A 14,860-nucleotide genomic window follows, 5' to 3' on the forward strand; every position below is an offset into this window, starting at 1 on the left:
TTCTTTTGCCCCCACCACTCTCATTCCCTCCCCGCAAGAAAAAAGCCTTTCTCCCCTCCCCCGTGCTGCTGTTTCGAAACAAATTCCTCTGGGAGAGGGATCAAAACCTTTCCCTCCCTCCTCAACTCCCACCAAAGGAAAAGCAAAGCCAACCCCCTCCCTGCTTCCACCACCACTAACAACATCCATTCTCCTGCGGTGCCTGGATTGGAGAGGGTGGGTGTCTTAATCTTTGCCTTTCCTTCTCTTTCTCCACCACTCTGTGCAAAAGCACAGTACATCAGGCTGCATCCGAGGAGTGTAGTTAGTTCACCCTTCATCCATGGCAGATAAAGATCAAAGTCTGAGAAAATTGTCCATTTTTGCAGCAAAAATGATCCGAATTCCCAACACCCCGTGCACCCAATAAAGAAACTGTTGGAGTGCCCCAGACTCCAAAACAGTCAGAATCTACACCGCCCACCTCCCGCCCACAAAATAAACAGTTGCAGTTCTCCAGATTTCTCTCTTAGTCTGTCAAAGCCTCAATCTTTTTTTAAAAACGTGGTTTTTCAATGCCTTTGTGGTTTCAGCTTCCCCTTTCTCCAGCCGTCTGCAGCGCACAGTCCTCTGCACTCCTTCTGTGTTGGTCTCTTAAGTATCGCCAAGTTCTGATGAAGGCTCAGTGGCCCTAAAACATTAACTCTTTTATTTTTCTCTCCACAGATGCTGCCAGACCTTCTGAGTTTCTCCAGCAGTTTCTATTTTTGCTCCTGATTTTAGTTGCTCTGCACATAGGCCAGAACTTCCAGCTGCCTGGGCTCCAAGTTCAGAAATTCTGTCCCTGAAAGTCTCCGTTCTCTCTCTTCTCAAACACACTCCTTAAAAAATTGCCTGTGTTACCCTGCTTTTAGTCACCTGATCTAACAGCTTTGTGTGTCTGTTTCATAATTGCACACATGAAGCAGTTCTGTTAAATTTAAAGTACGATGTTAATGCAGGTTGTTGCGAATTAACTAATGGTGAGGCGGACTCCCCGAGCTAATCAATGAAGTAGCCAAACCTCAGATAGAAACCCAGAGTAATAATGACTTCACTTGCAGTGACAATAGACAATAGGTGCAGGAATAGGCCATTCAGCCCTTCGAGCCTGCACCGCCATTCAATATAATCATGGCTGATCATTCCTAATCAGTATCCTGTTCCTGCCTTATCTCCATAACCCTTGATTCCACTATCCTTGAGAGCTCTATCCAACTTCTTCTTAAATGAATCCAGAGACTGGGCCTCCACTGCCCTCTGGGGCAGAGCATTCCACACAGCCACCACTCTCTGGGTGAAGAAGTTTCTCCTGAGCTCTGTCCTAAATGGTCTACCCCGTATTTTTAAGCTGTGTCCTCTGGTTCGGCACTCATCCATCAGTGGAAATATGTTTCCTACTGCCAGAGTGTCCAATCCTTTCATAATCTTATACGTCTCAATCAGATCCCCTCTCAATCTTCAAAACTCAAGGGTATACAAGCCCAGTCACTTCAGTCTTTCAGTATAAGGTAATCCTGCCATTCCAGGAACTGACCTCGTGAACCTAAGCTGCAATCCCTCAATAGCCAGAATGTCTTTTCTCAAACTTGGAGACCAGAACTGCACACAGTACTCCAGGTGTGGTCTCACCAGGGCCCTGTACAGCTGCAGAAGCACCTCTTTGCTTCTATATTCAATTCCTCTTGTTATGAAGGCCAGCATGCTGTTAGCCTTCTTCACTACCTGTTGTACCTGCATGCTTGCCTTCATTGACTGGTGTACAAGAACACCCAGATTTCTCTGTACTGCCCCTTTACATAAATTGATTCCATTGAGGTAGTAGTCTGCCTTCCTGTTCTTGGTACCAAAGTGGATAACCATACATTTATCCACATTAAACTGCATCTGCCATGCATCTGCCCACTCACCTAACTTGTCCAGGTCACCCTGTAATCTCCTAACATCCTCATCACTTTTCACCCTGCCACCTAGCTTTGTATCATCAGCAAATTTGCTAATGTTATTGCTGATACTATCTTCTATATCATTAACATATATTGTAAAAAGCTGTGGTCCCAGCACGGATCCCTGCGGTACCCCACTGGTCACTGCCTGCCATTCCGAAATGGAGCCGTTTATCACTACCCTTTGTTTCCTATTGAACCAGTTTTAACCTATTGACATTGAACCAATTTTAAAAACATAGTATTGTGAAGAAGTGTACTTGCTCAAATTGTTGAGAGAATGTGGAAAAATTGCCGTGGGAAGGTGTCTGAAACGCTGAGGGAATTTGAGTTTCAAAGGAATGCAGCAAAGGATGGAATTTGGGATTGGTGCATTCTGTTTGCCAAAGATTGAGCAGTCTCTCACAAAATTTCCTGCTTTTTCTAAGCTTTTAATTCGTCTTGCTTTCCTATTTACTCTGTTCTAGTCACACACAATTCTCCTTGTACAACCTACTAAACGGCCAGAGGGAAGGACCTACGCAGATTATGAATCTGTCAATGAATGTATGGAAGGTATGACTCGCTGATCAATCTTAATGTAGTGCACACGTGTTAAAACACTGAAATTAAAAGCTGTGAACTGATGAGTGGATGTCTCCCATTTTCCAATCACAAAAGGGACATTAGGGTTGAGTTTTTTTGTTTGCTGCCTCACAAAAACTGTTTGGCCACCTTGGACATTTTGTTTACACAGCCTGTTCTGCATTTGCAATTTATAATCGAGCTTTTCTCTCTGGGCAGCTCTCACTGTAGTTTACATTTCAATAGGCCCAATACTTAATTTGTGCGTCAGCAGGTTGGACCACAGACTGACCTATAGAATCTCCTTTACTCAAACCCCTGTCCATAAAGATTCCAATGGGGCAGTTCTTGATCGAGCACCATACGACCCTGGCTTAGAAAATCAGGGTTAGGAGCAAGAAGACGCCATTCGGCCCCTCAAGCTTGCCCTGCTGTTTGATACAATTACAAATGATCTCATCTCAGCCTCAACTCCACTTTCCTGCCTGCTCCCCATAACCCTTTAACCCATTACTAATTTTAAAAGTTGTCCATCTCCATAACTTTGTGTCCAGCCATTCACCACACTTTAGGGGAGTGAATTCCACAGATTCACATTTCTTGAGAGAAGTAATTCCTCCACATCTCTCTCAAAAATCTGCTGTCCCTTATCCTAAAACTGACCTCTCACCCTAGATTGCCCCCATGAGAAAACATCCTCTCTACAACAGTTTCTTGTTTTCTCTCTTCCTGCCCCAGGGTTGCTCAGACCATTCCGACTCCTCGAATGTGATCAGTTTATATTGCAGTTGGACACAAGCAACTATTTGTTTCTTGTGCCGCAGTTATCAGCCACTCTGTTTATTTTCTTGTGGCCTCCCCTCTGTTTCCCCCTTCATTTTTCCTTTTCAGAAAGCTAACAAATGTATTGTGGTGGATCTGCTAATTCTGACACACTGTGAAGTTCTGGGAGCAGCGGGGAGGGTGAACGCAGAGTTCCTTTTGAGAATGGGAGAAAGTGAGGACTGCAGAAGCTGGAGATCAGAGCTTAAAAATGTATTGCTGGAAAAACGCAGAAGGTCAAGCAGCATCCAAGGAACAGGAGATTCCTGAAGAAGGGATCTTCAGGAGGCAGCATCAAAGGAGCAGGAGAATCGACGTTTTGGGCATAAGCCCTTCTTCAGGAATCTCCTGTTCCTTGGATGCTGCTTGACCTGCTGCGCTTTTCCAGCCACACATTTTTAAGCTTCCTTTTGAGAATATTCAGTTCCGCACAAGATTTCAGACTGAAGTTAAAATATATTGTGACTTAGGCAGAGCTTTTATTTATCTCTTCTCAGGTGTCTGCAAAATGTTTGAAGAACATTTAAAGCGAATGAACCCAAACAGTCCGTCTATCACGTATGACATTAGCCAGCTCTTTGACTTCATTGATGACCTTGCTGACCTCAGCTGCCTCGTGTAAGTGCAGTCACTGTTACTACACCTGACAGCAATATCTTAACCAAAAATCTATCAATCTCTCTAATTTTGAAATTTTTACTTGACTCTACTTTAACCTGAGCAGACTTTTGCGGGGGGGGCAAGATTTCCATTACTGTTTGTGAAAAGTTATTCCTGACATCATCTCTGAATATTCCAGCTCTACATTGTGCATGTCTGCCAGAGTTAACAGTAGCCTATGGAATTTAAAATCAATTAATACATCTGGAATATAAAGCTAATTCCAGCACTTTAAATTAGCTGTGCAATTAGACTCACCCTGAAATATCATTATGCACAAAGAATAATGGCTTTATTGTTGCAGCAAATATTTTTATTTTAGTTTAAAATGATAGAAATTATTTTCTAGTAAACCAGCATTTTAATTGTGAATGACAGAATGGCATGGTGGCTCAGTGGTTAGCACTACTGCCTCACACCACCAGGGACCCAGGTTCAATTCCACCTTTGGGTGACTGTGTGGAGTGTGCAAGTTCTCCCCATGTCTGTGTGGGTTTCCTCAGAGAATGCTAGTTTCCTACCACAGTCCGAAGATAGGCAGGTTATGTGGATTAGCCATGGGAAATGCAGAGTCACAGGAATAGAGTGGAGTTGTGGGTCTGGGTGAGATGGTCTTCGGAGGGTTGGTGTGGACTCGATGGACTGAATAACCTGCTTCCATACAGTAGGGAGTTCTATAAATCTATGGAACTACTTCAAATGTCATGCCACATTTCAGCGTAGTAATGAAATGACAGTGCAGTGGTCATTGTCAAGTAGTAGAGACTACATTGCTGGCAAAGCATAGCAGGTCAGGCAGCATCAGAGGAGCAGGAAAATCGACATTTTGGGTTGGAGCCCTTCATCAGGAATGAGACTGCGGGCCTTGGGGGTGAAGAGATAAATGGGAGGAAGGTGGGGCCTGGGAGGAGGTAGCTGAGAGTGCATTAGATGGATGGAGATGGGGTTAAAGGTGATAGTTCAGGAAGGAGGATGGAGCGGATAGGTGGGAAGGACGATTGGCAGGTAGGACAGGTCATGAGGGTGGTGCTGAGCTGTAAGGTTGGAACCAGGGTAAGGTGGGTGGAAGGGGAAATGAGGAAACTGGTGAAGTCCACATTGATGCTCTGGGGTTGAAGGGTCCCGAAACGGAAGGCGTTCTTCCTCCAAGCGTCAGGTGGTGAGGGAGTGGCGATCGAGCAGGCCCACGACCTCCATGTGGCTAAACATTTCAGCTTCCCCCTCCCGCTCTGCCGAGGACATACAGGTGACCCTTCAACCCTAGGGCATCAATGTGGACTTCACCAGTTTCCTCATTTCCCCTCCCCCCCCACCTTACCCGGGTTCCAATCTTCCAGCTCAGCACTGCCCTCATGACCGGTCCTGCCTGCCAATCTTCCTTCCCACCTATCCGTTCCACCCTCCTCTCCGACCTATCACCTTTACCCCACCTCTATCCATCGATTGCACTCTCAGCTACCTTCTCTCCAGCCCCACCCCCCTCCCATTTATCTCTCCATCTCTGAGGCTCCCAGCTTATGCCCGAAACGTTGATTTTCCTGCTCCCCGGATGCTGCCTGACCTGCTGTGCTTTTCCAGCAACGTACTCTCAACTATGCTCTCCAGCATCTGCAGACCTCACTGTCCCCTCATTTGACTAGTAATCTCCCTAAATTCCCTCTAACTATTCTCTCTACAGTGAAGATTTCCAAGATCTGTACTCAGCATCAGCTTCCTGAAAGTGGAGGCCAGTGTGCTGGCCAAAGCTGAGTGGCTGCACAGCTACACCGTTTAGAGGGAATTCTGCTAGGAATCCAAAGGCCCTTAGACGTGAATTTAAAAACAGTTGTTTATGGAATTTAAAATCAATTAATAAATCTGCAATATAAAGCTAGTCTCAATACCATAGGTTGTTGCAAAAACCCATCTGGTTTACTAATGTCTTTTAGCAAAGGAATGTTTTTATTCTCTCATGAGGCATGGACATCATTGGCTCTGTCCAGTATTTATTACCTGTCCCTAGTTTCCCCCTTGAGAAGGTGGGGGGGAGCTGCTTTCTTGAACTGCTGCACTCCATGTGCTGTGTGTTGACCCACAGTGCCCTGATGGAATTCCAGGATTCTGACCCTTTGACACTGAAGGAACAGTGATGTATTTCCAAGTCAGGATGATGAGTGGCTTGGAGGGGAATTTGCAGGGGGGTGGGGGTGTCCCTGTGTATCTGTTACCCTTGTCCTTTTAGATGGAAGTGGTTGAGAATTTGGAAGGTGCAAAGGATCTTTTGTGGATTTCTGCATTTATCTTGCAAATAGTATGCAGGTCATCTGCCATCCTTACCTGGTCTGGCCTACAATGTGTGACTCAATAATCTGGTTGACTCTTTTAATTATCGTCTGAAATACCGTCACATAGCTCAAGGGCAATTAGAGATAGATAATAATAGCTTTATCAGTGATGCCCAAAAACTCTAAGAAGAAATAAGGGAAAAATAACCTGTGCATGAACAAGGAGCAAAAATGCTTTTTAAAAATTTATTTGGGATGTGGGTGTCACTAGTTAGACCTGAAATTTTATTGCCCAACCCTAATCGTTCAGAGGGCAGTTTAAAGTCAATTACATTGCTGTGGGTTTTGAGTCACATGGAGGCCAAACTAGGTGAGGAATAGCAGTGGTTGCAAATTACTGCCCCCTTTCAAATGGGAACCACTGACTGTGGAGAAACATTGGAGCCATCTGGTTTTATATGGTGCAGGAGTCTGGCTGGTATTAAATGATTAGACAATCTTATTTGTTTCTCCAGATATCGAGCAGACACACAGACTTACCAACCTTACAACAAGGACTGGCTCAAGGAGAAGATCTACATCCTGCTTCGCCGACAAGCCCAGCAGGCAGGAAAGTAACTGCTGGTCTGGCTCAGCGGCTCAGTGCTCTACAAGGAGAATGATTGATTGCACCAATTTTCTTTTTTAGCTCACAGATGTCCCTCTTCAGGTCTTTGGAGCACCTGAGTGTGCTGCTTGTAGATCTCAATATTTTTGTAGAAATAATTTGATTTGCCCCTACCCCATTAGAAAGCTTGCTCCTTTTTATCAAATCATGCATTGGTGTTTTAAAACAAGCCACATTGGATGGAATGTAAGGACCAGCCTTGCCCTTACAGCCATCTTTCATTCAGACACTGATTGGGAACAAACCTGACTGCTTTTGTCATTCATGGATGAACTCTTAACATAATACTGTCACTAGGCTCCTGATCAGACCTAACTTTGTCTTAGAAGAGAGTGGTTTTGCCAACTGTCTGCAACCTGTCCAGTTTATAGAGCAGTGAGGACCGAACAGACTGTCTCAGAAGAAAAGCTCTTTTGGGTTAAACATTTTTTCTAGAAAGTTAATCTTCTTGTCTGATGTGTTGTTTCTGCAGAGTTGTTTCTGTAGGACCAAAGTTCTGGTTACCCAGTAGTTTGGTTTTTTTGCTTCAGGTTATGGTTTTTGCAGATTAAATTTTTGTTTTAATATGAAAATTTCTTCGTTTATATATTCATTTACATACTTGCTGTTTGAATGAAACATTGACTGTGCCTGCATCAATTGGCTGCTCCCTCAGAGAGAACCATCCTTGATGCATTGTTTCAGGGGTTAGAAAAAGTTATACTTCCAAATACGTTGTTTGCATGCTTAAGCCAGTCAACCTGTTAAATGCATTTGGTATTCATTGGAGGGAAAATCTGGTTGAGTTGGTTTTAGGGTGCAAAGACTGCTTTACATTATAAATGGTTATCACTGGAGTAAGGAAATTAAGGAAATCTATGAGTGATAGAGCATTATAAAAAGTAAATCTGGCTGCTGCTTTTTAGGAGATGGTGCTGACTGAAATTCAGGAAAATCCCCAGTATCATATTTGAGAATGTTCTGGTTTTAGACTTACACACATTCACATCTGTGGTTGGCTTCAGACATCGGGTCAGGGAGGGTTCACAATCGTTTATCACCTGCTTGCAGTCATTGCCAGGAGTCACAATGGAATAAACTGCATGCTGTAAACTCTTCCCAGCAAATCTGAAATGGTGTTGAGCTTTGTTACTTCCACAGTAACATTTAGTTATCATTTAGTCCTGCTCAAATTAGCAAGATTACCATTTTGGAGGTATACAAGTGTGGTAGCAAACGCTTGGGAATGTGGAACTTTAATCAATAATTTCAAACAACAAACCCTTTATCCCGTCAGTCAATATGTAACAGCCTCTTACTTCCTTTCACCTGCAATCTCAACATTATAATGTATAATATCTCTGACTGTATTTTCTGGTTTTAGACCTGGCTAATTGTGTTTGTAGAGGTCAAGATATTTATGATCGTTAAGGAGGTTTAAAAAAAAGAACATGATGCATCTTTCACTTTCCCGAAATGTTTGTTCCTGCTGCTTATGCACAAGCCAAAAAAAACTCAACAGTCAACATTGCATTTATTGAAACAATCCTGCATATTTGTAAAGCAAGTTAACTCCACAGGACCTTGTGTTTACAGCATTGGTGGGTTTTCACTTAATTCTTTAACAGATTCTATTCTGCACAAAGTTCCCAATCAATGAAACTGAAACACTTTGTGCTGCTGAATTACACAGACAGCACACTGTTCTGAGGAGGAATTGAGGTAATTGGATCAAGAGGATATGTCCATTCTGTTCCTCCTTTTACCACTTCTCTAACAGAAATGCATTAAACACTTGCATATGCAGTACTTGTTGAAATATCATATACAAATGAAACTGCATTTCAGGCAAAAGTAAAAATACATCCATTCCTACTTTAATTTTCTAGTAATCTATGAATTCCTTTTTGGATTTGTATGATAAGGAAATATCCAGCAATGTACAATGAAAAACACAACTCATGTAAAGCAAAACCTGTTCCATTTTGTATCTTTCAGGTTATGAGAAAGTGTGAAAAAAAGTGAGTTTTCAAAAAAAGTATGAGTTTTCAAAAAAAAATGTTTGGATGCATTTGTGAGGGATTACCACATTACTCATCTCTCCTGTCAAACTAAAATAATGTTCTGATACTTTTTGGACGCTGAGTCAATTGTTTCACCATTCATTTTAAAGACTGTCCACATTTTATGATAAACTGACTGTAACTGAAAGAAATGAAACAGAACAACTAAAATAGTTGCACTGTTGCTTAATGCATTTCTCTTCTCTCAAAGTCCATTCAACAAGTAAAATCTGCATATTAATCTAGTATAGATTAATGGGATACAAGTCTATTGTGGCTCAACAGACAGATAATACTGGGCCGGTATTGTACCTCTTGCCAAGATGTGTAGAGTGTTATCAGGCCTTAGAGGTGTACACCCCAGTGTTTAACTTGTTCCTTGGTATGAAGACAATATCTGCTGAATGTTTCTGAAACATACTGATCTTATTTCCACTCTTGTGTGGCATTTTAACTTTTTCTGAATCAAATACATTTTGGGACTGTTGAATTCTTAGGTTGCCAGGTTATGGCATATAGCAATCTGAAAGATTCTGTAGCCTCACAGGTGACATGAATGGGCTGAGGAAAGACTAAGATAACTTCAGTAGCAGGCACTTTAAGTTCAAAATGTGCAGGTTACTTTCAATTGAAGTACTTGCCCCTCCCATAAACTGAAAAGAAATTTTCCTTGAGAAAGTTCTGTCCCCACTTCGTAGTCATATTAGTGTAAAAAATATTTTAAAGAAATTTATAAATTTGTTAGCTGCGGTCTTTCCCAAATGAAAATTAATGACACATTGGTTTTCAGATGGCTGAATGATGAGTCTTTCTGACAGGTATACCCAATGCTAGTGTATCAAGTTTGATGCCTTTCAGGTCCAGCCAACTTAAAAAATAGTCCATGTGTATCCTACCTAGAGATTTGGCAAAAAGACATCTGTGATTGTCCTTAGTATTTAAAAAAAACTGCTGCTCCTGCCTGAAGTGAATGTTGGCCAGAATTTTGGGGTTAAGAGGGCCCAGCATCCCTGCTTAAAACAGCTAAAACATACTGCAAAAATCTTTCAGCACAGTATAAAATATAAGACTGAAGCAATTATATTTACATTGCCACAGGCAGTGAAAAATCACCATTGTTAAAAATGCAAAGCAAGAGGATTAAAAATATTAATCATTTCAGGGCAGGGCAACAACTGAAATTCTGCAGTTACCCTCAGCACCTTGGAGTTGGAGAATTAACAATTTTGGCTGTCTTGCATGCTCACTATTTAGTCCTGCTGGAAAGTATGCTCTGAACAGCTGGCTGTTACAGGAACAAGATCAATGTCTTCAAAGTAACATGATACAGCTTTCTAGCCCTGTACTGCTGAGCAAGTACCTGCCAAATGAAGTCCAGGCTCTTTTCTCAAAAGGGAGACTTGCTCCTCAAACAAACTTGTGTATCTCCTTGTGGCATTGAGCACACAAGTTTACCAGGTAGTTCCCATAACCCTTCCTCTTGTGATTGCCTTTAGTGCACAACTACTGCTAGAGACCTGAGAGTAGAAACCGAGGGAACTACTCTTCAATTAAAAGGAGGGAAAACAAGCTTCCTTGAGAGACATGGTGCTGAAATGGAAGATCAGGTCCATGTTCTCTGCTAGAGGGGAAGAACTTTGGATAGAAAGAAAGAAAGGTCTAAGGCTTGTTTCTTCTTTTGGCTGGTTACAAACAACACTGATCAAAGCTTACCAGTAACTCAGCTACTTATCTTCCCTGTGCAGAACTCAATTCAAGGTGGGCAAAGATAATTGTTTTTATACCACACTGTTACAGTTTAGACATTGAACTGGGTAGCATTTAACATGCAGTTTACCTACTCTCCAAACTGACTTCCCTACTTGTCTCTCAGTTCCAATGGGAATTTAGAGATGGGTGATTGATTGACTGTTTATAAACTGTTCCTGGTGTTAACATTTTGCATTATAGCAGAAGCTAACATCAATTAATCACATTCTATTTTATTTTGGGAGAAGGAATCTTTAACCTCTATATTTTTGCCTGTTCTGAATATGGTCCAAGTCCCTACAGTTTTGCTGATCATACTTCAGTGAATTTTACTTTGGAATCCAAGACATCCCCAATTTTTATCTATCCATCAAATGGTTCATGGGGCAGCACAGAACATTCTTTATCTCAACAAGATTATAATGAGATATGGTTAACTGCAAGCATATTGAGTAAGATAGCACAGATTTAACATTATAGGTCTAATGTTATTACTGATTGAGGGTTTCTCCATCTCATCAGCAAATCATATAGATTACACTAAGAACATAAATCAGGACTGGTTTTCATTTTGAAGATTGCAATCCAATGTAAGATGTAAAAAAAAAACGTCTATCATCTGCAGGCTCAAGCATGTTTCCATGCATCTGGCAGTTTAGACTAAGGAGATGTCCCATGTAATAATGTGCATTCCTGCCCCACTTTTGGACAAACCAAATCAAAATACCTAAAATCACTTTTTTACAGCATAGGCACATATAGCTTCATGTTGTGCCAGCTGTTGTGAACAATCAGAAACTTAGGTCCCTGTTCTCCACCTATAGCCTCTACTACTTCTGCTAATTACTAGATGCTGGTAATGTCTTTATGATGTGGTAATGTTTGACATATTGTTGGAGGTGAAGACCAAGACTGTCTCCTCTGGTTCCTCCTTTGGCTCAGCTTTCACACGTATCCTCGATCGTTTCATCTCTGCCTGCCTTTCTTGCTCCTCCTGCTGCCTATGACATTTCATGTGAGCATTTCGACTTTTCACTTTGTCAAATACTCTGAAACATAAACGTGCAAGATAACAATCAATTTCTGCAATACGATGTGTTATTAGTTTGTAGACAGTATTATGGTTACTTGCCAACATAAATAATAAAAACACTGCTGATAGAAAAGGGAAAAGACTTCAACTCAGAATCGAAAGCACAGCAGAAAGTGGTCTGACACTATTAGGTGTCATCAAAGCCAGATGCTGATCTCGCAGTAATCTCCATAGACAGAAGTTATACCCAGCTCTAAAAAGAAATGCCTACGAAAGAAGTGTTATGGCTGAAAGCTGCAGTAGTTGTACACTCTGTAAAACTTGGGATTGTATAGTTAACTAAATGGAATATTAACATCTTTACACAAATTTCTCTGAACATCAATTAATAGCGTGCAGAACATAAAACCTTCTTGTTTTACTTCAAAAAGGGGCAGGTTACCTGAAATAAGGTTATGTTCTCTCACTGTGGGGGTGGTGAGTTGAGGGCCATGTTGCCAAGAACACCCAGATTTTTTTCCCTAAATTTGCTAAAGGCTTTTCATCTGTTTTATTCTCTCAGACAATTACATCTGTTGGAGGGGGGGGGGGGGAAGAGATGTGGGAGCCATGATTAATTACATACTGACTAATGCTTTGTTAAATAACTCCACTGTAAAGAGTCTGGGAGGGTTTTACTGTGTTAAAGGCAATCTACAAGTCCAAATTGTTGTTTGTCTTGAATATATTCAACAGACCAAGCTGGTCTCTTCCTGTCCATCTTTTCAGTCTTGCAGTTTCACCTCAAAAGGAGCAGAAAGGAGAGGCTGATAGGAAACATGAGGTCACACAACCTTCCTGTGCACAGTCTAAAGAGAAGGCTGCTCATGGCTTTGGAGTGAAAAGCAGAACACACAACTCCTTGGTACTCACCTAAGAATGTAGAGCAACATTATATGAATCAGACTTTCCAGTAGGAAGTCAATCTGCAAAGGTGTAAATAGAAGTTGGACATGGGGGGGCTTTTGGAAGCAGAAACATCTGAAGCACAATTACCTGGCATCTGGGACTCCCCAAAACAAAAGTCTCCAGCTCAAGAGGCAGAAACCTCAGCTGATTTGCTGCAATTCTCTACATTGCAACAGTCACTGTTTTTCAAAAGGAATTAAAGTACTGTGAAGTGTTTTGTATCAGCGAGTGGTAGCAGGCTCTATAAAAACAAAAGTTACTTCTTGAGCACCTCAATAATGTTTAACCAGAAAAATAGTAACATTGCAATGTCAGACTGAAATTTCACCTAAACCCATCATTCACAATCCAACCTACTTTGTGCATTCTTTACATGGGAAATTTCCCACAGTAAACTTTTTCTCATTCTTGTCTTGGACTCCTGTCTGACAGTGAACTGATGGAGAAGGGTTAGGCTTAGCCCGTACAATTTTCTTCTTTAGTTTTTCTCTGCTCACGCTTGTCTGGGAAGGAATGCTTGTACTCTCTGAGAATGACTAAGGGGTGAAAAGGAAAAAAAAGTTGAAAATATTTACTCACAGCGGTCTCTGAAAATATTACAAGTGATTATATTTGCGGTTCCTGATACTAAATGTGTTTCCTGCAAAGAAAGAGAGTTCAAGGATACTATAGGTCACCTAGTCAGTCTTAAGAATCAAATCCCTTTCATACTACTTATTACCAAAAGTATATTTCAGCTTCTCTTAATGTTCTCAGATGACTTGCCTGCTCTGCCTCTCTGGTTAGTTGTCCCTATCGCTTTTTCATCATGCTTTGCCTAAAGCTAATTCATCAACTATTTAATCATTTTCCCTAGCTCTAACAATGCCAAACTTCATCAGTACTGCACAGAAATATCAATCTGTTGTTTATAAACTCCCAATCTGGTGCAAAGCTTGAAGATCTAGAGGTGAGTGGCTAGGCTAGAATGTCTGCTAGACAGACTCAAATAATTCACCATCTTGCTGATATGTGCTACCCTGACCTTTCAATCTATATTGAAAGTTAAAATTCTCTATTACAATTAACCTCTCACTGCAAGATCCTTGACTAATTTTTGTATTTATACAGCTGTAACTTCACACTTGTTACAGGGGGTTTATGTACAAATCCTATTACAGTCTTAAATTGTTTTCTATTTTTTAATTATACCCATAAAGTATCCACTATGTTTTTACCTTTTTGCTATATCCTATCAAGGAAGTTCAATGATTTCATCCTTAATGAGTAAACCTCCTGTTCAACCATTTTTCATCTATCCCAGAGACCCTACAAATCTGGTATATTTAGTTCCCAGTCTTGACCATCTTGCAGCTACGTCTCTAATGGATCCTAAATCTCCACATTTAATACATTGACAATGCAAATTCAATTTGTTCCTTATACACCATAGATGTGCACAATGAATATGTATTTGGGTCAAACGTACTTATTTAGAACATTACAGCGCAGTACAGGCCCTCATTGACCTGTGAAACCAATCTGAAGCCAATCTAACCTACACTATTCCATTATCATCCATATGTTGTTCTTCTCTAGTGTTGTATTGATAGCAAGTTTCACTCTTTTCACCTGTTTAATTTATTTAAACCTTTTCATTTTGCTCGCATCTACAGTATTGAAATGTCAATTTCGGTTAACTCTACCCAGTTTCTCTTTGTTTGTTTCTCAACTATCTTGCCCTGAAACAGCAGCTCCTTCCCCCCCTCTCTTTCTAGATTACACTTCTTGTCCTATATATCCACTTCAATAGGATGATGGTCTCACAGCCCATGTCACATAGAGCTTCTCACTCTGCCAGTACTCCATGAAATGGTATTCCATTTTTCAATATGTTCCTAATAGATTTATCTTGATGCCTGAGGTTAAAATCTGAGGTCCTGTTCTCTACTTTAGCCCCTGGTTACTGTAGGAGCTGCTAACCCCTACCTACCTAGGTACTCATCTTGCTAACACTTCCCAATGTAGTTGTGCCACTATTCCGCTCTCTCCTTTTCCAGACACAACGATGTGTCCTAGACCTTGGCACTGGGCAGGCAACGCAACCTTCAGAACTCCTGGTCAAAGAGGAAAAAGTACCTTTTTCCGACTACTGTTTCCTCATACAA

General features: G+C 41.3%; 2 protein-coding genes across 5 annotated transcripts in view; one reads left to right on the top strand and one right to left on the bottom strand.

Moving 5' to 3' along the window:
- The window catches only part of erh (ERH mRNA splicing and mitosis factor), a 10,944-nt gene extending 3,431 nt beyond the window's left edge, over window positions 1-7,513 (top strand). Inside the window, exons 2-4 of the mRNA XM_043680726.1 lie at window positions 2,432-2,519; window positions 3,848-3,968; window positions 6,790-7,513. Coding sequence (XP_043536661.1) covers window positions 2,432-2,519; window positions 3,848-3,968; window positions 6,790-6,892 — 312 coding nt within the window. The 3' untranslated portion in view covers window positions 6,893-7,513. The remainder of the gene's footprint in view (window positions 1-2,431; window positions 2,520-3,847; window positions 3,969-6,789) is intronic.
- A 3,572-nt stretch (window positions 7,514-11,085) lies between these two features.
- LOC122542734 (zinc finger protein 541-like) overlaps window positions 11,086-14,860 on the bottom strand; it is a 59,940-nt gene continuing 56,165 nt past the window's right edge. For all 4 annotated transcript variants that reach the window (XM_043680723.1, XM_043680725.1, XM_043680724.1 and 1 more), the window contains exons 16-17: window positions 13,071-13,249; window positions 11,086-11,781 (exon numbers count right to left, since the gene is read on the bottom strand). In XM_043680723.1, coding sequence (XP_043536658.1) covers window positions 11,598-11,781; window positions 13,071-13,249 — 363 coding nt within the window. In that variant the 3' untranslated portion in view covers window positions 11,086-11,597. The remainder of the gene's footprint in view (window positions 11,782-13,070; window positions 13,250-14,860) is intronic.

Source organism: Chiloscyllium plagiosum, chromosome 41 (assembly GCF_004010195.1).
Source record: "Chiloscyllium plagiosum isolate BGI_BamShark_2017 chromosome 41, ASM401019v2, whole genome shotgun sequence".
NCBI lineage: Eukaryota > Metazoa > Chordata > Chondrichthyes > Orectolobiformes > Hemiscylliidae > Chiloscyllium > Chiloscyllium plagiosum.